This window comes from Mirounga angustirostris, unplaced genomic scaffold (genome assembly GCF_029215605.1).
Source record: "Mirounga angustirostris isolate CCGP_5_RB_7025 unplaced genomic scaffold, mMirAng1.0.hap1 SCAF_1, whole genome shotgun sequence".
Classification (NCBI taxonomy): Eukaryota; Metazoa; Chordata; class Mammalia; order Carnivora; family Phocidae; genus Mirounga; species Mirounga angustirostris.
This window is the reverse complement of record NW_026991709.1, coordinates 148,948,917-148,973,032: the sequence shown is the minus strand read 5'-3', so window position 1 is coordinate 148,973,032 and position 24,116 is coordinate 148,948,917. Positions and strand designations below refer to the sequence as shown.

Genomic DNA, 24,116 nt, shown 5'->3' with positions numbered 1-24,116 from the left:
CTGGTGCTTAGGATGGCTCACCTCATTCAGAGCTCCCGATAACGACATGAGGTGAGCACTATTACTCCTTCCTTTGACAGGTGAAGAAGCCAACCCTTAAAGGTGGAGTAACTTTTCTGAGTCCATTAGTTCATGGCAGTGGAGGTCAGGATTAGAACCTATAGCTTAGACTTTCTCTACTGCTCCTAACATCCTGCCTTTCAAGCCTGCAGTGAACCCACCACCATTGCCCAGACTTCCTCCAGGAAGCCTTCCCTGATCTACTTCCAGCCCCACGTGTGGACCTCTCAGACATGCTGCACTCAAAGAGTGGTCCACAGACCAGCAGCTTCGGCCTCACCCGAGACCTACTAAATTAGGCACTGTGGTTTAACAAGATCCCCAGATGATTTGTTGTGTGCATAAGAGTTTCCAAAATGCTGACTCTGAAACCAGCAGGGAGAACCCCAGGAGAGCTGTCAGCAGGCCTGGCTCCACCTGTTATTTCCCATGTGGCTTTTGGGAAATTCATTTCACTTGGTCTCCTCATCTGTGAAATGGGTATATAGTAATACTAGCTCCTCTCCTTGGATACTATGAGGACTAAAGGGGGCATGGTGAGCCATACAGGGCTTTGTAAGTCATCAGGATGGCCATCCCAATAGTTTCCCCAGAGGGATGTCTCCCATCTTGTCCCCCCCGTACCCCCCATATCACTAGCATTGGGGTATAGCTCTTAGGCGAAGGCATGATGGATCAGAGTAAGAGTGACTGAGTGGTGACCTCAGAGGAGGCTGCCTCAGTGCCCCAGGCCCCCACCCCACCCCCCTGCAGCAGGCCCAGCCAGGTACCAGGCGGAAGGAGCGCAGCACTGATAGGTTGCCCATGCGGGACAGGCCCAGCTCCATGAGGCTCAGGATGACAATGATGCTGTCGAAGATGTTCCAGCCCTGCTGGAAGTAGTAGTAGGGGTCCAGAGCAATGATCTTGAAGGTCATCTCTGCGGTGAAGATCCCTGTGAAGACCTGGGGAGGAACAGAGAGATCAGGGTTCCCAGTGTTTGGGCTGGAAAGACCCTCGGACCAGGAGGGGTGCCCTGCTTTCTGATTCTTGCTCCCGTGGGGTCCCCTTTCTGGGCTGCCAGCTGTGACTGCACCCTGGCTCCCAGTGGGTGCTTGCTCAGCCATGGCCCAGGCCCTTGGGGCTACGTGTGGCCTGATGGCCCAGCTCCTTCTTGGGCTCACCACCCATGATCTGCCAGGCTGGCCCTCAGAAACAGCCAGGCCCATCTCAGGCCCTGCAGAGACTTAGAGCTCCAGGAAGCACCTGGGGGCAGGGGGGCTGCGGTGGGGGTGACACAACCCAGCCTGACACCTTCCAGCCCGTGTCACCACAGGAAGCACGCTCACGCCATATGTGCCAAATACATGCATCCCGCAAACACTCATGGCTTTCATGGCTCGGGTCCATGCTCTTCCTGCTCCATCTTGTCCACACACTGAACTCCTGTCTCTGTAATGACAGCCACCCACCTCTTCTTGGGAGCATGATCACGTGCTAGTCCTGGGCTGGAATGCTCTGCATATGTTGCTCCTTTTAATCCACCCAACAACCCGATGAGGAAAGTATCATCGTCCCCATTTTACAGGGAAGGAGACTGAGGCACTAAGAGGTTAAGTAATTTGCCTGGGGTCACGTAGCTAGTATGTTTGAGAACCAGGAAATGAACTTGGTGTTGTCCTTCAAGATTTAGAGCAACCCCCTCTGCCTCCTGGAAACATTCCTGAGGTAGGCAGAGGCTGGGTTTCCCTCCATTTGTTGACACAGTCTGGAGCCCCCCGCCCCCCAGCCCAAGCCAGCAGAGTCCCATGGTCAAGGAGCCCATCGTGTGGTGGGCCAAGCAGCTGTGACCATTTCCAACTGCTCCGCAGTGTGCCAATAGCCTCGAGGGGCGCGTGGTTCCTGGAGGAGGGGATGTCCTAGGAGGGCATGGCTGGCAGGAAGTTGGGCCTGCGTACGGGGCCTTCTTGGAGCTGAGGGGGTTATTGTGAGGGTGGTGAGGAGTCACCGAGGTCTTCTGTGGGTGAGGGCTGAGGTCAGAGGGCCAGACCATTCCTGGGGACAGTAGTACCAGGGCTGTGAGAGAGGAGAGGTCAGAGATAGGGAGGCTGAGTAGCTTGCTGGAGTCAGCAAACAGGGGGGATCTCCCAGGCCTCGGCACCCGCTGTGGGGGCTCTGTGCTGAAAGGAGGGAAGGAGGGATACCTGACCAGCCCTTCCCCCCGCTGCTCAGATAAGGCCCTGTGGCGGTGGGTTGGGGGGCAGGGATTGCTATTGGCCCAGGGAGTGAGGCACCAGGATGGCCGGTGGGCAGGTACCTCTGCATTGCCACACAGGGCACCACCCGCCAGCCAGCCCTAATGACTTCAGGGCTCCCGTCAGGGCTTGTGCCCAGAGCGAACTGTTCTCCCACCAGCTCGGGTCTTAGGGAAGGGGGGGCCCGAGATATCTCTCAGCCTCAGCTCTAATACCTGGGCTCCCCTCATGTGTGGGGAGGCATCCTTGGATTCTTCTGCCCCTTTCCTCAGCAGCCAAGCCTATCTCTGGGTTCTGTACCCATAACTTTTCCATCCTCTCTGACTCCATCCCCTACTGCTCTTCCAGCCTGTTTGTCTCCTTGCTGTTCCTTCCTCAGGGCCTTTGTACCTGCTGCTCCCTTTCCCTGGGCCATCTCCCCTCCCCCACCCACAGGGCTCACTCCCTTCAGGTCTGGGCTTAAAAGCCACCTAATGGATGAGGCTTCCTACGCTTAAAATCATGACCCCCCTCCCAACAAATTCCTCCTCTCTCCTCTCTGCTTTATATTTCTTTCCGTCACTTACCACCATGTGACAAACTGTATATGTAGCTACGGATTTGGCTAGACCGTAAGCTCCACAGGAGGGACCTTTTCTGTCTTACTGGAATAGTGCCCAGCCAGTAGGCAACCTACCAATATTTGTTGAATAAGCATACACATAGTTGGGCCTTCGACCTTCAGCCCCTGCGGTGCCCCATGTCCCTGCCCTGGGTCTCCCTGAGAACCCCTAAGGGTGGGGCCTGGGAAGCCCCTTCCTCTCACCTCTGCTGGCCCTCAGGTCTCCCCCATCACCTGTCTGAGCAATGCCAGGGTGGGTGTGTTCTTAAGGCCTGTTCACCAGACCCACGAGCGTTAACACTCATTTCTGGGAAAGGAGCTCAGGAAAAATCCTGCCTCACTTTGCCCAAGTGCAAGTCTGTTTTGGCAGCAAGAGAGCAGATATTAGTTGGCATTGGAAGTCAGAAGAAAAAGACAGCAGAAGCTCTTGGGGAATGCCTCTTGGGGGAAGTGGTAAGGAATCAATAGCATCACCTGGAAGCTCTTTAGAGATGCAGAATCTTGAAGACTCCTGACCTGCTCGAGCAGAACTTGCATTTTGACTAGATTCCCACGTGATTAGAAGTTTGAAAAGTGCTATTTTTGAGTTCTCAAACGTGGTGCACTTTGGAATCACCTAGGGAGCTTTAAAAATACATATGCTTGGGCGCCTGGGTGGCTCAGTTGGTTAAGCGACTGCCTTCAGCTCAGGTAATGATCCTGGAGTCCCGGGATTGAGTCCCGCGTCGGGCTCCCTGCTCGGCAGGGAGTCTGCCTCTCTCTCTGACCCTCCCCCCTCTCATGCTCTCTATCTCATTCTCTCTTTCAAATAAATAAATAAAATCTTAAAAAAAAATAAATAAAAAAATAAAAATACAGATGCTTGGGTCCCACTCCCAGAGATTCTAGTTAAAGTGGACTGGAGTGCAGCCCAGGAACTGAGTGTTGTTGTTTTTTAACTTCCTAGGTAATGCTAATATGGAGCTAAGCTTGAGAACCACTGCTTTACAAATGCATACATTTTGGTGCCAGACTCCTCCTTCCAAAGGAAAGCTCAGGCTTTCTAAGGCCCTGTGATCGAAGCTTGATGGTTTAAGACATGTAGAGAATGGCAGCCAGACTCAGGTTCCAAAGCTGGGTCTGCTGCTGCGTGATCTTGGGCCAGTTTCCTCATCTGCCAGAGCCTCGAGTGTCCTCATATGTAAAATGGGGTAAGGAGAGCTCCATCGGACGTTACTAAGAGTTAGAGCTAATGGATGCAAAGCAGATGCTCCCTGCCAGAGGGCCATTATTGTTATCATAGGCAGCATTTATTATGACTGATGAGAGGAGCCAAGAGGGCCAGGCCCAGGCAGGAGCTGCCTTCAAACAACTCCGCATGTTTTATAGGCTCCCTGGGATCTGGCAGGCAGAGACTGGGAGGGTGGGGACCAGCTTTCCCTGACTCTGGGCAGGAGGGTCACTGAGCAGTGCTGATGGTGGCTTCCCAGGAAGTGGGGGGACTTTTGGGAAACTTCAAATTCTCCTTGACCTTATTTCATTAATATCTTTAACATAAACTTGCTTTTAAAGCTTAATTCCTGTGAACATCTTCAATGCCAATTAAACATGATCTATGGCATCTCTTTTCCTCCCTCCCTCCCTTCCTTCCTGAACAGATGTGGAATATTCCACTGCACAGATGTGCCATAGTATTTCCCTGTGATGGGCATTCTTTTGTTCCTATTAAAAACATTACCATAATAAATATCCTTCCACATACTTGTTTAAAAACATCTTGCCCAATTCTTTTCTTAGGATAAATTTCTGGAAATGGAATTGCATAGTCAATGAGCATTTTTAGAGATTCTGACACATACATTTTAATTGCACAATGGTTGGAGATTGAAGGATGCACAATACCCTGTCTTTGCTGCGACTTGCTTTGAGACATAAAATGTGGTCATTCTGTAAATCTTCCATGTGAATTTTGTTTAACTATTGGGTGCTGTGCTCTGCACATTCGTTAAGTCAAGCTTTTCATTTCTTTTATTCAAGTCCCGTAGATCCTTGGTGACCTTTTGTAAGCTTGACCCATCAGTTATGGAGGGCGGTCTCTCACTAAGATTGTGGTCTTGTTAAATTGATCTTATTGTCTGCTTTACATATTTGGAAGCTATGTAATTTGGCGCATCCAGGTAGAATTATATGTTTCTGGTGAATTGTTCCTTTCATCTTTATGTTTTGGATCTCTTTATCCCTCAATAATACTTTTTCTTAAGTTTATTTTGTTTGATACCAATATAACACCATCAATTTTCTTGATAGTATTTGCCTGTTCTATCTTTTTCCCATCTCTTTTTCTTCAATCCCTTTTAGGGATTTGGATCCCAAAATATATTTGGGTATCTTCTGTAAAAAACATATAGCCTCATTTGATTTCTTTACCAAACCAACAATCTGTCATTAACTGGTGATGGTGGTCCCTACCTCTATTTATTATGATTTCTGGTATATTTGGACCTATGTCTTCATTTTATTTTGTGTCTTCTGTTTTTTGTTTTTTTCTCTCCTTTTTTTTCTTCTATTAGATTGAGTTATAAAATTTCTCCATTTCCCTCTCTTCTGGCTTGGCAATTAAAACTTCCCATTCCTATCCTCTTAGAAGTTACCCTAAAAGTTTTAACAATCAGGCTTGAGTTAATAACATCTAAGGTATTTAATATTTCAGAGTACATATGAACTTTAGCCCATCTTACCTCCAATCCCCGCTCCATGCCTATTTTATGTGCTATAGGGCCACTGAGCAATGCTGATGGTGGCTTCCCAGGAAGTGAGGGGGATGTTAAAGTTCCAATGTTTTAGTTCTTACTTTTTATACCCTCCAATCAGCCATTCTTATTACTATTGTGTTTACAGCCAATGCTTGCTTAGCTTTACCCACATTCTTACTATTCTTTTCAAGTTCTTCTCAAATCCTGATTCTGCAATCACTTTACTTCCTTCTGAAGTACAAATTTTTGTTATTGCTTCAGAGATACAATTTGTGTGTGGTAGAATCTCAGTATTTAGTATCTTTTGTAAATGGCCAGACAATGGATATAGAATTTTAGAGTGTCCACTGTTTTCTCCCAGAACTTTGGAATGATTATTCCGCTGTCTTCTGGATTTTGTTGAAGCTACTGTGGAGTTTGCCATCTATCTAACTGCTGTTCCTTAGTAGGCGATCTTTCTTGTTTTGATTGCTATATGATGTCTTTGCTTTTGACGTTCATTGTGTCTAGATATTTTATTTATCCTGTGCAGGATGTAATGCCAATTCCTGAATCTCAGGTTCATTTCCTTGATCAACTCTCACCTATTCTTTTCTTGAATGTTCTTTTGCCCCCATTCTCTTATCTTTTCCTTTGGAACTCCTATCAGCTGTGTGCTTGACCTTCTCATTCTGACTCCATGTCTCTGAACCTTGATTTCATATTTTCTGTCTCTTCATCTCTCTACATTCTGGGCAACTTCCTTAGATCTAAAATTATATTAATTTAATCTCTCCCTAGCTATATGAATGTGCTATTTGTGTGTGTGTGTGTGTTTGTCTTAAAGATTTTATTTATTTGACACAGAGAGAGAAAGCACAAGTAGTCAGAGTGGCAGTCAGAGGGAGAGGGAGAAGCAGGTTCTCCACTGAGCAAGGAGCCGGACGTGGGGCTCGATCCCAGGATCCCAGGATCATGACCTGAGCCAAAGGCAGCTGCTTAACCGACTGAGCCACCCAGGTGCCCCATGAATGTGCTATTTGATTTATACATTGAGATTTTAATCTCAGTGGCTACATTTTCCATTTCTAGAAATTTGATTTGGTTCTTTTCCAAAGCTGTCCTATTCTTTAGTGTTTAATTCCTTCTTTTATGTCTTTAGTTATTATGAACATTATTTTATAATACGTATTAGACAGTTATATTATGTGACACTCTTAGGAGGATAAGCATGTGTGTGTGTGTGTGTGTGTGTGTCTGTCTGTCTGCTGACTCTTCCTCATAGTGGACAATTTCCTTGTGTGTTTTATAATTTGGAGAATATGCCTGGCCTGGGTTAAAAGTGTGTCTTTCCAGAGAAGTTTTGTGTTTACTTCTTGCAGGGGCCCCAAGATATCATAGGATCACTTTATCTGTTAAATTTTTAGGCATAGGTTCCAGAAATACTCAGCTATAAATTTGAACTCCAAATCTATATAAGGCCAAATTCACAGTCACAAGCTTCCAGAGGTTGCTTTTTCCCTCCTCTTCAGCCCTGGCTAAGACTGACAAGCTTCCTTTCTTTATAATTTCCCAACTTCAGTGCCGGGAGTTTTTTCTGGTTCACCATTCTACTGAAAGTAGGGTTATATTCTCATGGGGCTACTCAGTTCCAACCCCTACTCACACTGTCTAAAAACCTGCCTTGTCTCTGTATGTTCACTAAAATCCAAGTCCCCAAATCAGCAATATCACTGCTCCTGACCCCCACCGGGGCAACTACAGAACCATTTCACATGTTTACTGCTATGGTTTTTAAGTTCCTCTTTGTTTCTGGCACTAGGGGATTTTTGTTACTTTCTCATGAGCTTTGATATGCATTTCAAAGAATATTTGCTGTATTCTTAGTTGTTTCTTAGTAGGGGATTTTCAGGTTTTGTGGTCCACAATGTTAAGATTAGAAGTTGCATTTGTTCTTTAGATGATGGGCTAAAAGTCAAATCTATTGATCTTCACTTAGAAAGTTTTTTTTTTTTTTTTTAAAGATTTTATTTATTTATTTGACAGGGGTTGGTGGGGGGAGAGAGAAAAAGCAGAAAGGTTTTTCCCATACTGAGATTATTTTCCCATGCTTATTGTTGTGGTTTTGTTTCCTTTACATGTAACATTTAAACCACCAAGAATATATTAACTTCAGGACAATCAAAACCTTACATAGTAGCAATAAAGCTATCCAAATGAAACAAAAGAGAGCTTTACTCCAACGACATGACCTCTTACTAACAATAGAACCCCAAGTTTAACTCAACTTCAATTCAATCACAACTCAGTGATCCAGAGAAGCCACCAGTGTTCTTTATCACCTTGATTTGCTGCTCAGTACAACCCAATGGTCACATTCCAATAAAACCGCATTCAACTGCAACCCTACATAATCACCATCTGAAGACCACCCAACACCAGGCAGGCACAATTGTGCCACGAGACACCTACAGACTGTAATAGAGTTTTCCCTTCTGTTTGCAGATAGAAGGAAAGAGAGTAGAATTATAGCAAAATGGACTCTCGTTTGTGAAAAAAATTGAATAGACCCTGAGATAACTATCCAGAGTTCTAGATACAGGAAGTAATAAAGGAAGAAAATCCTCACACTCAACAGTGTAGGAGACCTGCCTGTCTGGGGGGCCACCTGTGCCACTGGGACCGAGATTGGGCTGGCTCCGCAGTAAGAGAAAGCTTGGACTGAACAGCCTTCTCCTCCACCCAACCTCAGTGATGGTCCCAGAAGCTCCTTTCAGAGGCCACTGGGCTCTCTGCCAGCCTTGACCTGGGACCCCCTGGGGAATGGCTGTCTGTGTGTAGCTGGGCAGAACCAGTAGGGCGCTGTCTTTCCGAGTCAGGAGACAGTAGTCACATGCCCAGCTCTGCCACCACTATGTCACCTCTTGAGCCTCAGTTTCCCATCTTTAGAATAAAGAGCTAGGACCTGATTTGATCTCAAGGAAAAAGAATCAGAATCAGAACCCAGACATTCTGACTTCCAGGAGCAGTCTTTTTAATAACAGCAACAGTGATAATAACCACAGACCACAGCTATCATTTATTTTGAGTGCTTACTCTTTATCAAACTCTGAGCCAAGCACATTATACACATTATCTTATTCAATTCTCATTAGCTTCCTATGAGCTTGATATTGTCATACTAATTTTACATTTATTAAATTAAACAAATACTTATTGTGCCAATGACTGCGACTAAGTAATTTGCTTGAGGTCACATAGTAAGAGCTGAGTCAGAATTCAAATCTGGCTCTGCCTGATTGACTCAACTACACCCAACTATCTATCCATCCATCCATCCATCCACTCTCTGCCCATCCATCCTTCCCCTGAGAGAACTGCCTCTTATTGCATACACTCTCCTCCTCCATTACTAACTGCCATATCTCACATCCCTGCACATTTCAAGTTCACCCTCAACTCACCTTTGCTTTCTAGCCTCTGGGCATCTTTATCCCCAACTTCTCACTCCCAGCTATATCTCTCAGCTCCTTAAAACCTGATCCTGACACTTCCTGTTCCAAGATGTCTTCCACAGTGACTCCCACCTTCAGAAGATCCTTTTGTGCTCTGAATCCCCCTCACTATCCACGAAGGCTGTGCCAGATGGCTGAGAGCCCACCACACCAGGATGCCCATTTGAGAGTTGGCTGCTGGCAGCCCTTACCAGGTTTCCAACCTGCAGCATCTCCTCGAATTCAGTTGTCATGTTGTAGTGCTCCAGTGCCATGAAGAGTGTGTTAACCACGATGCACATGGTGATGGTGAGGTCGGCGAATGGGTCCATGACCATGAACTTCACTCTCTGCTTGATGGACATCCACAGCGGGCAGCACTCCCAGATCAGGTAGCGCTGGGCAAAGCGGTTCCAGCATGATGGACATTTGCGGTGAGACTCTTCCAGCTCTGGGGGTGGGGGCAGCCAGTGAGCTGGTTTGTTTTTTTGTGGACTGACTCACATATAATTTGGTATTCCAGAAAAGACGTATGACTTAGCTGGGGCAGGGCTGCTACGTGACAGGGGGACAGTGAGAGGGACAGGGAAGGTTAAGGGAAGGTGTGGCTTATGTCCCGGCCCCTTACTCTGGAAATAGGATAGGAGAGGGCCACAGGGACAGGAGGTCAGGATGGATGTGGGGACAACTGGGACACGACAGATTATGACAGATATGGGCTGTCTGGAGACAACAGTCTCACACAGACATGGGGACACCCAGGGGGAGGACAGGCTGAAAAGGACAAGACAACATCTGAGACAGGCAAGATCGGATCTAAGGACACCCAAAACAAGAAGAACAGACGTGGGCATCTGGGACATGTTAGGACAGATGGCGGGTGCCTGGAACAGACCAGAAAAGACATGAACACATATGGGATAGGAGGGAACAAGATGGGTGGGGAGTGGTGCCAAGTTCAGACTGGAACGGCTGGGGGTTGCCTAAGGTGGGACTGGCCGAGACAGATGTGGGGTGCTTGGAATAGCCTGTGGTGGACATGGAATGGCTGGGAATAGGCTAGAGTTGGCATGCCTGGGACAGGATGGCCCCAGGAAGGCATGAGGATGCTTGGGAGAAGACAGGATGAGGCTGGGAAGTGCCCAGGACAGGCCAGGACAGCTGTGGGGATGTTTGGAAGAAACACAGACATGGCTCTGGAGGATGCAGAGGCAATACAGATTGGAAAGTCTGGGCCCACTGTGGGGAGGTCCAAGGCAAGCCCAGCAGCTAGGGGTTGCTTGGCTCAGGTAGGCTAAGTGGGAGGGGGCCCAGGGCAGGAGTGGGAGCGTTTGGGTGACACCAGGGGTAGCCGACCTTCCAGGGCGCTGGTGAGCACACTGACGGCACTGAGGGCCCGCTGCCGCTCTCCTGGCTCCTCGAAGCCATCCATACATGGAGCCTGGGTGTTCAGGATCTGGGGCCTGCCCGGCTCCTCTGACGGTGTGGTCTGGGGGCAACCAGGAGATAGGCATCAGCCCGGGCACGGGGGTCCTGCTGAACCTGGGGTGGCTGCTGGGCCTGGGACAGCGGTCCCACACTTGGGTTGGGGGGGCACGGGGAGACAGGATGGGGGTCTTGATGGGACACGGATGCTGGGTTTCTCTGCTCCCAACTCCCTCCCTGTTATTAACTACCCCCCCCCTTGCTAATCGTTATCTCCATTCTCCTTTCTTCACCGTCTCTCGTCAGTGGTTAATTCTTGAGCGTGAACAGGAAACTACATGTACCAAGTTCTATTAACCAAATGCTGTCATTATACAGTAGTACATGCAAAAACAATCTGGGAGTCTTAATTGACCACAAGCTCCCTAGAGTCAAGAGCATAAAGAAACATAAAGGAAAAAAATCTACCCTGCTCTAAGGTGACATGAACAGAAGCATAAAGCACAATGCTTAGACATAGCTGGTGGGAGCTTCTGTGGAGGCAGATTGGCTCTATCTACCAAGAAAAGTTTAAATTGGCTCTGTAATTCCTCATCTAGCAATCTAACTTCATAAATAATTATACACGTGCACCAAAAATATATATGCAATGATGCTCATTGCAGCATTGTTCCTAATACCATAAAAACAAAACCAATCAATAGAAAGAATATTAAAATCAATTATGGATACAGTCTGACTTTGGACCCTGATACAGAGAGTAAAGAGAAGGAGGCAGTTCCATGTGCGTTCCCATGGGAGCACCTCCAAGACAAACAGTTTGATGAAAAAACACAAAAAAGATCCGAAAGATCCACACGGAATCGTTAAGGTGAGTATATCTGGGGAATGGGATTGTGGTGGAAGGCGAGGGGGAGGGCGAAGTCTTCTTGCACTTATATGCTTCAGCACTGCGGGATTCACTGTCAATGCACTGGCATCGTTTTTGTAAGCAAAAGAGCCAGATCTACAGATGGAGATGCGGTGTGTCTGATAGAGGGAGGTGGCGGCAGGAACTCTCTAGGCTTACTCAGAGCCCCGCCTCCCAGTACGGGGCGGGGGTGGGGGGTGGGGGTGGGGGTGGGGACAAGAAGCCTTCACATCAGCATGGCCCTGTGTGACCACAGTGCAAGAGGCTGAGCCAGGGCTGTGGAAGGCATGGGGCTGTTCAGCGTGCAAGCGAAGGCCCTATCATCTCTGAAGGTCAGAAGGAAGAAGGAAGGGCCTGGGCTACCCAGGGCGGCAGAGTCAGGGCCTGGGGTGGTCACCAAATCGATCTGAGCTCAAGTTAAAGTCAACCTTTGCAATTGGTGGGACTGCCCTGAGATGTTGCCTAGGGAGGGAGTGAGCTCCCCGTCATGGAAGTATTCAAGCAGAGGCGCCTGAGAGGGCTAAGGAGGCTGCTGTTAACAGTGGTACCTGAGTCTGAGGCAACCACAAGCCCGGCCAGCTTAACTCACAGATGTGTCTTAAATTCTGCTGGTTTCTCTCCTCCTCCTCCTTGACTGTGATAGTCTGAGTTATCATTTAGCAAATGTTTACTCAGTGCTCTCCCACTGTGGGGGAAGCACCCTTCCCTGTCCCACTAATGACACACTGGCTTTGGCCAACGGAATGTGAGTGGACATGATGTGAACAACAGCACCTTCAGTGTTTTTGTGCCGTCTGCCTTGCTCTTGGGCTCCAGTAATCTTCTATGAAAACAGTTTCCCCAGGTAGCTGCCACATGTTCAGCTTGAGCCTCAGCAGAGACATTCGGAGCAGCCCTGAACCTGACCCACAGTGTGGAGCCAAGCCAACGTGCAGCCTGAAACAGAGCTGCCCAGCCAAGCCCAACCTAGACCAGCCAGACCATGGTCATCCCGCAGAGAAGTCAGCATGAGCAAAAAGGCTCATTGTTGGCCACTGACGTTGGGGCTAGTTTGCTATACACAGCATTATGTAGTAATAGCTGGCTGATAGTCCGCCCTAGCGCACGCTACCATCTCCTCCCTCTTTATACAGCAGAAAGGGATTCCCTTAAAAAGTAAATGATAATCCTCTCCTCCCCTCACCCCATGCTTTTCCATCTTTCTCGGAGTAAATCCAAACTCTTTTATTGCCTACGAGGCACTGTATAATCCAAATCCTAACTCATCAAATGCATTTTGTATCCCTTCTTGCTGTTTCCAGCACACCTGACCCTGCCTGGCCCTCTCATGCCTCGAACATGTCAAGCCTCCTCTTCTTCAGGGCCTTTGTCCTTGCTGTTCCCTCTGCCTACAGCATTGTTCTTCCGGATCTTTGTAGCTGGCTCCCTAAAATCATTTGCCTGTCAATTTTAATGTCGCCTCCTCAAGAAGGACTTCCCGAGTCTTCTAAGAGCCATCCCAACCCTCCCCCTAGCAACTCTTTGTGCACCATGACCTGTATTGCTAACCTGGAAATATTGACCAGTTTGCCATCTGTCTTCCTGACCACAAGGTAAACTCCCCGAGGTCAGAGCTCTTGTCTGCTCTGTTCACCACTATATCCCTGGAGCCTCCAACTCAACACAGCAGGCTGGCGCTGGACAAATGTTGGTTGCATGGATAATTGCTCGGGAATCAGAAGGCTTGGGTTAAGTTCTAGCCCTGCCTCTAACTTGCTGAACAACCAAGGGAAAGGAGGATGCAAGTCTAACATGCGGAGGGAGAAGAAGAATGGCTGTTCCCCACCCCCACCCGGCCTTCTGGTCCAGGGGCCCTCCTATCGACAGAGGACAAAGGAAAGCTTCACCCTCCACCCCCTTGACTGGGATAAATTAAACATGAACTGTCTCTTGGGCTGGCCCTTCTTCCCCTCACCTGTCTTGGTGGATCACCCACTATGTGCCCCACACCGTGCCCTGCCTTCAGATTTAGAACTGGGCAGACAGGCCTCACTGGGGACCCAGTGGAGGCAGAGAAGGCATTCCAGGGGCCTACAGCCCGCTAATCTCTTTAACTTTACAATGTCTCCATCTTGGTCCGCTAATTCTTTTAACTTTGCAAATAAGTCCCTTGGCCTGCTAATCCCTTTGAGGTTACAAATGGGCCCCACAGAAGTGAGAAAGGGTGAAGTCAGAGTTCCCGGTAATGAAGTGTTTGAACTTGGATTCCTCTTGACATGTGGAGCATAATGAGATGATTTTCTCCCTAATGAGATTAGGAAATTCTATTAGTGTTCTGGGCTGCTGACCTGATTCCACAAGGCTGAGACTCCAGGGCTGGACCTGCAAGGGGGCCTAGACCACCGGGATTCAGTGTTCCTGAAAGGCCAGACATTCCACCCTCCAGGTGATGGCCAGTGCCCTCCCAGGCCCCCCAGGAAGCTGTGGTATGCCCCCAGTGCGCTCCCAGGACCCTCTCTCTGACTCCCTGCTCCAGAGGAGTGTGACTGCCCCAGGCATACTGCAGTCCACGCCAGGAGTCTTTGCTCCTTCCTCTTCAATAATAAAGCTAACAGATAATAGTAGTAATTACCCCAACAGGAGGCAAGTACCAGTCTAATCACCAGACAGGTCTTAACCATTTTTAGTCCTCACCACAAATTGCTGACGTGGATATTAATTTTATTTCCACTTAACCGATGAGGAAATTGAGGCACAGAGTGATTCGTTAACCTGCGCCAAGTCCCACAGCCAGAGCCAGAGTCTGAGCTGGAGCAAAACAGGCCGTTTGGCTGTGAGCCCCCAGCCCCCTCTCTTCAGCCCCACCTCCACCTTCAAGGCTCCCTGTCTTGTCCTAGCTTCCTCACGAAGTCTCTCCTCCTCCGTCTCCTGCAGGTCTTGGGTATAAGCCACACATGTGCCCTTTTCCCGGGTGGGCTGCCCTGGGCACTGTGTTGGGCGCAGGGGTCAGCAAGGACACTTCAGGGCTGACTGGGCAGTCATCAGTCCATCACGGGCTCAGCTGACTGAGTAATCAGAGCTCTGGCTGGCCTTTCACCCTCTGCCCTGTCCCTCTGCTACCTTTTTGACGGTAACTGCAACGCCTTTGCCTTTGCTCCCTAGGTTCCAGCCATTCTGGCCTCATGGAATTTCCTTCAAATAGGCTGGGCATGCTCCTGCCTCAGGGCCTTTGCTCTGGCTGCTCTTGAGGCCTGGAACAGGCTTCCCTCAGATGATACAATGATGCTATATTATTATAACAGTATCACAACATCAACGTACTCATGATGTCCTGATTGCTGTACCCATATGAGATCACTCATCCTCACAGCAATCTGAGATGAGTGTTTTTAATTCATTTTACAGATGACAGACACACAGAGAAAGAAAGTAACTTGCCCACGGCCAACCAGCTGGTAAGCCATGAGCTGGAATTCAAACCCAGTTTGTGTCTAGAATCTGGGTGCTATATCACCCTCCCCCACCCCGAGTTTCAGAAAGCAGCCTGGCTCCCACCCCTGCCTCCTGTAGGTCTTTGTTTAAATGGCTCCTAATGGGTAAGGGTTCCTGCTCCCCCATACTTACTCTTGTCCTCCCATAGCACTTATTACTTGGGCTAATGCTTACCAGTTTATAAAGTACTGAAATATTTAGGCTTGGTGAATAATTGTTGCCCAGAACCCTGTAAGTATCCCCTGGCCACTCTGGCCCCTTTCCCAGAACCCCTTGCATTGCCCAGGATCCAGCAACTCCACGGTATGCCCCCAGTGCGCTCCCAGGTTAAGACCTGTCTGGTGATTAGACTGGTACTTGCCTCCTGTTGGGGTAATTACTACTATTATCTGTTAGCTTTATTATTGAAGAGCTTTATTATTGCCAAGCTAACACTTGGCAAACACAGGGCCCTCAGGACACTGGTTCTGTGCTATCATGGCATCTCGGTGCCCGGGCCTTACCAGTTGCTAAATATTTAACTCTTATTCTTCTTTGTCAACATTATATGCCATGTATACATATATACCTATTTTTCCTCTTTCTTTAATGTTTGTCCATCTGCCCCCATTATCATGGAAGCTCTATGAGGGCAGAGATTTTTTTTTTTTTTTGCTATTCACCCCCAGAGCCCAGTATACAATAGGTGCTCAGTAGATACTAAGTGAGTATTTTGGACCTGGCACTGTTGACCCGTTTGGGAGACCAGATCTGCCCTGGGGCTGCATCACGGGGCTGGCTCACCGTGTCTGGGGGGCGATCCAGGATCACAGGGCGGAGGAGGTGGCTCCCTGGGGAGGTGGTCTCAGGGTTGCCCGCCCCCAGCAAGGAGACCACCCCGTTGCAGTCCACGGTGCTGTTTCTTTTACCATTGAGGGCGTGGCCGGGAGCCGAGGTCCCTGGACTGAGCTGTCCCTGGGCACTGGGCCGGCGCAGAGGCCAGGGCACCAGCAGTGACGTGCGGTGGCTCTCGCTGTCCCCCGCTGTACTGTTTTCATCATCTGCAAAATCCGTCTCTGAACCCAGGTCTCGCCTGCGAAAGGTGAAAATGCTCCCGCGGCTGGAGCGCGGCTTCATGGAGGTCCGGCTGAGGCCGTGCATGCTGCTCAGACGATTCTGGGGGCACAGGGAGAAGGCACATGACCAAGCCAGCTCTTCACGTGCTCCCAGCCTATCCCCTGTGGTGTTCTCTGAGATTGAGAAGTTCTCTCACAGCAATGAGAGTTTTTTGTTTTTGTTTTTTTTTGTAAGGGGGCTCCATGCCCAGCAGGGCTTGAACTCATGACCCTGAGCTCTAGACCTGAGCTGAGATCAATAGTCAGACGCTTAACCAACCGAGCCACCCAGATGCCCCAAGCATTGAGGGCTTTTGCTGGCCACTCAGGAACTGGGTGGGGGCTGAGCTAGGGTGTGTTCAGAGGAGGGGGTACAGTCAATCCTGCATCATCTGGGATCTCTGCTCACTTAGAGCTTGTGCCTCTGGGGTTTGGAGATTCAAGCTGACCTGGGCCTAAAGATGTGGCTATGGCTGGGGAGGGGGAGGAGGAGGCAGGAAAGCTCCTCGTGGTGCAAACAGGCCTGGCCTGAGCAGGACCTGGGGCCATCAGCCATGCACCTGACTCACATGGGCATGTCCTTGGGCGTCTACCAAGCCACACCACAGGGTGTCCCCCGGTCCCAGCCCCAGTCTTAATGCTGAGGACTTAGCTGCAGTTGGGGACATCACAACACCCAAACCTAGCTTGTCTCTCTGCCCAGACTTCCTCCACTCCAAGAATGGTCATGGGAAACAGGAAGGGCTAGGAGGGGGCTTAAGGATACTCTCTTGGGCTGTGACTGCACCAGGGGCCCAACATGATGGGCTTTTGATGCCAGATCCACCCAGAAAGGGCCAGAGCCATAGCTGGGGATTACCATTGCTCTGGGACCATCCTCTGAGTCAGACTTGGGGAACCTGTCATCTCCACACTCCTCTGTCCCCGAAGACATTTGTTTTCTCCTCTTGCTTCTTCTCTCATGGGTGGTTACTGGGGCCAAAGGGGACATCTCCAAGGAGCTGCGGGACACGGTGTCCACACCCCTGATGGTGAGGGCCTGGAAAAGGTGGAAGAGAGATGTTTTGGTCATTGAGACTTTGTGCAGCCTCAGGCTAAGGCAGGCCGGACAACTCTCAGTATCTCACTTTCCCCATCAGGAAGTAGAATTGCACACTTAACCCCAGACAAAGGCATCATGGAGAGATGAGCTCAAACAGACTCAGGATGTTTTGAGAAAAATCAAAGTCCAGGGAAGAGGAAAGAAGTGGCTCATGTGTGAGGGACAGTTGCGGGGGCGGGGTGGGGTGGGGTGGGTGGGTGTTGATGAGCAGAGGAAGTGACAGAATTAGAGGGCAGAAGATCTTCTAGAAGGTTCAGCTGGCCAAAACTGGTGCTGGGGGAGGTGGCATGGGGCAGCGAGAAGAAAGTGGATGTCTGACAGCTGGCTCTGTAGTTAACCTGCAGTACCTGTGTGGGGAGCGAGGGGTAACCAGCGCAGTACTGCCATGCTCATTTCCTGAGCTGGCTTAGGCCGCCAGCCTTGGACGTTCCTCACCAAGCTACCAGAAGGCATCCCTTGAGTAGGATAAACTCCGTCCATGGACACGTGGTTCTCTTATCCAGCATGCACTAGGCTCCTTTACTTTAGCAGGAGCCACCACCTCTACCCAGTGGGCACCATTTTTAGTCAGCTGGCACGATTTTCTCTCAGATGACACCATGGTCATAGGGAACACTTTCCTCAGCAGGAACCACACTCACAGCGCCCACCTGTTCACCGTGGGCACTACTTTTACCTAGCAGGCCCCTCATGAACAGGCACTGTCTTTACCCAGGTACCAAATTTCTACCTAGCAGACACCACATTCACATGAAATACCTTCACCCAGCAGATGCCAGCTTCACCCAGCAGGAACTGCCTTTCATCGAGCAGATGCCATACTTAAAGGCACCCGCTTTACCCAGCACGCACCATGCTTACAGGTACCAGCTTTATTCGGCAGGTGCCATGCTCACAGGTACCAGCTTTACCCAGCATGCATCACAGTTGCAGACACCAGCTTTACCCAGCATGCACCACACTTACAGGTACCAGCTTTATTTGGCAGGTGCCATGCTCACAGGCACCAGCTTTATCCAGCATGCACCACGCTTACAGGTACCAGCTTTATTCGGCAGGCGCCATGCCCATTGGCACCAGCTTTACCCAGCATGCATCAGTCACAGACACCAGCTTTACCCAGCACACACCATGCTTACAGGTACCAGCTTTACCCAGCATGCATCACAGTCGCAGACACCAGCTTTACCCAGCATGCACCACACTTACAGGTACCAGCTTTATTTGGCAGACGCCATGCCCATTGGCACCAGCTTTACCCAGCATGCATCACAGTCGCAGACACCAGCTTTACCCAGCATGCACCACACTTACAGGTACCAGCTTTATTCGGCAGGCGCCATGCCCATTGGCACCAGCTTTACCCAGCAAGCAGCAGTTTTATAGGCACCAGCTTTACCCAGCAGGACCTGCCTTTTATCCAGCAGATGCCACATTTACAGTTATCAGCTTTACCCAGCAGGCACCAGATTTACCCAGCATGTACCAGGTTTATAGGCACCAGGTTTACAGGCACCCACAGTTAGGAGAAGGCTTGGTTTGGAGGCTCCTTGGCTGCACTGCTCACCCACCTCATGCTCTTTCTTGAGCATCTCCATGGCCTCCTGGAAGCGCTTTTCCTTCTCCTCGGTCTCAGCGATGGTGGCTTGGTTTTGCTCCTCGTAGGCCATGGCAACCACAGCCAGGATCAGGTTCACCAGGTAGAAGGAGCCCAGGAAGATGACAAGCATGAAGAAGATCATGTAGATCTTCCCTGCAGACCTCAGGGTCTGGGGGAGTAAGGCGATAGAGGTTATCTTCACTGGGGTCCCTTCTAGGTCATGGTCATGGAATTTCAAGTTGTCCCGTCTGGCTGTGCCAAGGGTTCAAATGACCACAGCCAGGGGAGGGAGTAGAGCATATCCTATCTATAGAGGTAAGTGTTCTAACCTATAGAGAAGAATGACCTACACGCAGGGGATGGTGTCCCACCCATAGAGGGAGGCAGAATGTTCCAGGCAACAAAGGAAATGTTGCATGCATAGAGGGGACTATTCCATCACATAGGGTGAAGAGTTGCACTCACAGAGCACAGAGTATCCCATATAGAGGGATGGGTACTTGTTTACCAGCAAAAAGAAAGTTTCTTTGCTTGCTGTGTCTCATCCCTCAGATGCAAGGGTCCCTGTCCCTTATTCCTTGAGCCTCCTTAGCTCTTGCCAGTAGAGAAGCTGCTGGAGCCACTTCTGGCTAATTCACCTGTGCATCCTGGTCCCTGATGTGTGTCCCTAGCCTGTTCCTGCTGTTCCTCTGCTTCCCGGGCACCCATGTACCTGCTGGTAGAGGCGCTCCCAGCAGTCCTGCGTCATGAGGCGGAAGAGCGCAAGGAAGGCCCAGGCAAAGGAGTCGAAGCTGGTGTAGCCGTGGTCAGGGTTGTCCCCTGCCTTTAGGCACCGGTAACCCTCGGGGCATGTCCTGCAGTCAGACACACAGACTCTGTCCCGTGCCCCTCCCCCCCGCCCCACCGAGATGCTCCCTGGGCCTGACGCATCTCCCTGGGCAGCCCAGCTATGCCCCACAGTTTCATGAGGCTGAGTTTCACGAACTTAGTGCCACGCTGCTGGTCCTGCTGCCGTGACTTTTCATGCCGTGCCTCCCGCCTGGGACATGGTCTTCGCCTTTTCTCTGCCCTCTGCCCATCTGTATTCAGCTAGGCCTAAGTCCAGCTCCCTTCTGCCCACACGATACCCGAGTTGCCTCTGCCCTCACAGAGGAAGTGCCAAGGGCCTGGCTCACAGTCTTTTCCTCTGGCTGCCTACCCCACAGGGAGATGGGCACAGAGTTGGCATGCAGTGGGGGGAGGGCAACAAGGCTTGGTTGAACAGCATGGAGCTGAAAAGCAGGGAGCCCAGGGCAAATGCCAGGCCGTGGGGTTGAGGGACGATGCTGGGGTGGACGGGATGGGGTCTGGCCACGTCTGGAGAACGTGACTTCTCCATGACTTTGCATGACTGCACACATAAGCAGAGTGAGGCGGAATGATGGTTCCCAGAGCTGGATGGGACAGCCTCTCTCCCAAAGATGGACCACTGGGCTGGATTCATGAGTGTGAGAGACAGAACGTGGGGGGTAGGGGACTCGGCAAGTGGGAGGACGCAGCCTCTGTGCCTTGCTCATATCCTAAGACCCTCCAGACAATCTCCTTAGTGACAAGAAAGGCTGGAACCTCATACTGAGAGATGTGGGACTGCAGCCCCACAGAGCCTCTCCCTCACCAGGTGAGCCTGGGTGTCCCACTCTCTGCCTAACAACTGTGGCACGGTCACACTGATCCAGACCCCGTACACACAGGGCCCCAGGGCCCTGGGAGCTGCATGTGGTTATGGGGCATCTCTGGGCACCACACTCGGGCTGCAGGTGCAGGTTCTGCTTGCCCTGGAGGAAAGTCTAGGCTGCTGGGGGAAGCCATACTCACTCCTGACCCAGTGGACAGATGGGTAGGGAGGGAGTGAAGACTGGATGGAGAGGGAGCAGCCCTGGGGGGCTTCCGCAAAGGAACAGGAGCCAGGGTTGGGCTGGCGGGAGGCACTGCGCGCTCTGTTCGCCCTCCCTGCAGATCTGAGCCCTCATTCCTTCACCACCTCAGAGCTGTCTCCACTGTGGTGGGGGTGGGGTGGACAAGATGCCAGGGGCCTAGCAGGGAACAGAGGCAGGGGAAGGCCTGGGGTCAAGGGCATAAACTGAAAGCACAGTCAGTTGAGAAAGCACCGGGCGGGGGCCCTCCCCTGCCGCCCTCGCCTCACCTCACCTCACCCCTGCTGGGTGAGGTGGCCCTGGGGGGGCGGGTGCCACATACCCGGCGTCAGAGCTGTTCCCACACAGTAACACATCGGAGGTGCCGTTCTTCAGCAAGTAATTTTCTGAAAGAGGAACAACAGACGGTGAAGGGCACGTGTGTGGCTCAGACTCCCGGGGTTCCCGCGTGGCGCCCAGGGCTCTGGGGAGGTAGAGACGCCACTGGTGGTCTCTTCTCTGGCCCTGCCCTGGCCCCTACCCTCTGCCTGGCCAGGCCTGAGGCAATTCCAGCTGCTACCCTGGCCTGCTTCCTACTCCTCCTCAGACGTTCAGCTGCTAGCATCCCCCACACTCCCAGAACACTCAGGAAGTCCCCACAGGGAGCCTCTGTGCCCTGCCCCGAGCTACTCAGGAGGACAGCCCAGGCCAAGAGAGGCCCTGAACTAGGAGGCAGGGGTCTGGGCAGAGACCCAGCTCGGCTATGAGCCACGGCATGGTTTTGGCAGGCTACTGCTCAGCTCCGTCCGGGCCCACTTCTTCGTGCAAGCAATGCGAGCTACAGTCATCGTGGCGATACCGTGGTCTGCTCAGACAGGGCTGGGGCTGGACCAGGTGACATATGCGACACCCAGTCCTGTCCTCTCCCCTCTGGCCATCTGTCAGTCCCCATCCCCCACCACTACCCGCCTTAGTTCTCAAACTGTGGTCCCCAGGCCAGCGGCAGCAGGCATCAACTGGGACCTGGTGAGAAAGGTAACTTCCCGAGTGCCGCCCCAGGTCTACGGACTCAGGAACCCCTGGGGGTGCCGCCCAGCAGTGTGGGCTTTCTGGAGCTCTCCAGGTCACTGGTACACGTGGAAGCTACTTGGCCACAGCTGAACCATAAGCAAATTGAGTCAGTAAGTTGTGGTCTGGTTCTTCTTCCAAAGTGGACTGCTGGTGTAGGGAACAGGCCCTAACTTCAGAATGTCCCTGGAGGTCCTTGTGGCCTGGAATCTGGCCTTGCAGTGTCTACCTTTGAACCAGACTGATGGTACTAGTTAAGAGAGGTGCTCGTCATCAGCCCGGACAATAGAAAACCATGTATCTGTGAAATGACAGGAGGGGCTCATGAGATTTTGTATAATCACTGAGCTAGTTCCGACCCTCTCTCGGGGCTTTGGGGGGCATGCACATGGAATTAACATCCTGACAAGAAACACCAAAGTCGACTGAAACATCCCATGCCACGCAGGTGGGGCCTTCGCTCTGAAGCCTCACAAACTACCCCAGCCCCGTGTCCCACCCTTTCTCCAGCTGACACTCCTTTCTGGGCAGGCAGGCTGGTCTTCTCCCCATGCCCGATTCTCTAGGGTCTGTCCCCGCCTCTAGCCACGGCACCTGCCATCCCTTATGTGCCTCTCCAGCTAAGTCCATCCTTCCTGTTCCCCAAGTGTCTGGCCATCTAGCCTGAGAAGTCATGAGGGCAGGCCCAAAGTCTCCTCCCCTTTGTCCTCTCCTGGAGCTCCAAAGAGCAGGGGCTGGGATCCCCGAGCACACCTCTGGGTCTCCAGGGGCCCGGGTAGGGCTGGAATGGCCGTTGGGGGCAGGTCTGCCCTCTGGCGAGGCCCGCGTGGCCTCACAAAGCCCTGCCCAGGCCGCAGAGTGAGCCTGCACCTGGTTTGCTGAGGTAGCGGTCCAGTGACTCCCAGACCTGGCCGTTGGCCTCCACAGAGCCGTTGGTGTCGTTGAGTGCCGTGAAGTTGCGGACACACTTGTGCCTCAGGTTGCCCATGAAGAGCTGCAGGCCGATGAGGGCGAAGACGCTGAGGCAGAAGACCGTGAGGACCATCACATCGGCCAGCTTCTTCACAGACTGGATCAGGGCCCCCACGATGGTCTTCAGACCTGGGGAAGGCAAGAACGAGCAGGGGGGTCACCCACAGGTCCTGTGCTCCCTGCTCCACTGGGTGGGGGCCAGGCCTGAGGGGGTGCTGGGCCAGGTGGGCAATCATGAGGTGGGGGCAGGTGAAGGAGGCCTCTCTCGGGCTTTTCAGACCAAAGCTCCCATTTCCTCCATTACTGAGATTCTGTCCTGATTCCCCCGGGGGTAAAGGTCCAGTCTGGCCGTGTATTTTCAGAAGGGCCCAGGCCTCTTTGCTCTCCACTAGCCACATATATAAAATGGGTATGGGAAATGCTGGTTTCCTCAGGAAGAAAACACTCAAAGCCTGTCCCCGTCTGGCTGGTCCCAAGGTATGCCTTTAAATGTAACCTGTGGGAGGGACACTGAGGTCCAGGCCCATTCCAGGGCAATGGGAGAGCGTCTGCCTTGATCCTGAAGATGGGGAGACACAAGCCATTCCTGATAGAGGACTGTGGTGTGTGCTTGGGGGATGGGGGCGCTATCAGGAGGTCTGGCAAGGTCATGGTGGGTAATGTCCTAAAGGGTCTATTCTGACTAGGGCCCCACTTTTGGAAAAACTTCAAGGGCAGGGGAGGGCTTGACCTATTTTGCATTTTCCTGTCCTGCCCTGTCCCTCCGGGAACCATCCCGTTCCATCCCATTCCCCAAAGCCAAGAGGCCATGATGTGTTAGTTGCACGGCCCAGCTCCCTGCAGAAGCCAGCACCACGAAGCGAAAGTGACAGAAAAGCATGTGTAGACGTCTTTGGTCTGACACTGAGCTACTGTCCTACGACAAGTTTGAGCAGAGCATCTGGAGCGAGGGGGCTTCTCTGCCAGCAGCAGAGCCCAGCCTCCCGCCCCCACTCCCCACCCCCCATCAAAGCGACCAGATCTCAGATTAAGCTCCATCCATCCATCCATCGTCCAGCTGGTTAATGTGTTAGGAGCACCCGTGGTGGCCGTGCCCACAGCTGCCGTGCCCATGACCTCGAGACAGGGAGGCAGCGATGGGCAACCACGGGAGGGGGGGGGAGGAAGTCCCCCACTGTGTCACCAGCGCTGCTGCCTGCCCGCAGCTCAGAGGCACTCAGCGTGCTCGGTGGGAATCGTCCTGGCAGATGTTGGCAACTGCCCTGGGCAGGCGTGGCCCCTGCAGGGGTCTGGGCCTGGAGTGGTGGTGTCAGTGGGATCCCCATTCTGTAGCCCAGGGCGCCTCATCTCTAGCAGAGCTTCTAGGACCCCCTCAGGGAGCCCACTCTGGTTCTGCTCACCAGGCCCGGAGACCCTGCCCGTACTGGATGTGGCAGGGAGCATAGGGTAAGAGGTGGTGGGCAGCAGACTCTGCCTCAACTA

General features: G+C 51.6%; 1 protein-coding gene across 1 annotated transcript in view; it reads right to left on the bottom strand.

The window, feature by feature from the left end:
• Nucleotides 1-24,116, bottom strand: part of SCN5A (sodium voltage-gated channel alpha subunit 5) — a 94,044-nt gene that overhangs the window by 33,860 nt on the left and 36,068 nt on the right. Inside the window, exons 7-15 of the mRNA XM_064590004.1 lie at nt 22,533-22,763; nt 20,938-21,001; nt 19,415-19,556; nt 18,674-18,871; nt 16,860-17,039; nt 15,690-16,061; nt 10,457-10,589; nt 9,313-9,551; nt 831-1,004 (exon numbers count right to left, since the gene is read on the bottom strand). Coding sequence (XP_064446074.1) covers nt 831-1,004; nt 9,313-9,551; nt 10,457-10,589; nt 15,690-16,061; nt 16,860-17,039; nt 18,674-18,871; nt 19,415-19,556; nt 20,938-21,001; nt 22,533-22,763 — 1,733 coding nt within the window. The remainder of the gene's footprint in view (nt 1-830; nt 1,005-9,312; nt 9,552-10,456; nt 10,590-15,689; nt 16,062-16,859; nt 17,040-18,673; nt 18,872-19,414; nt 19,557-20,937; nt 21,002-22,532; nt 22,764-24,116) is intronic.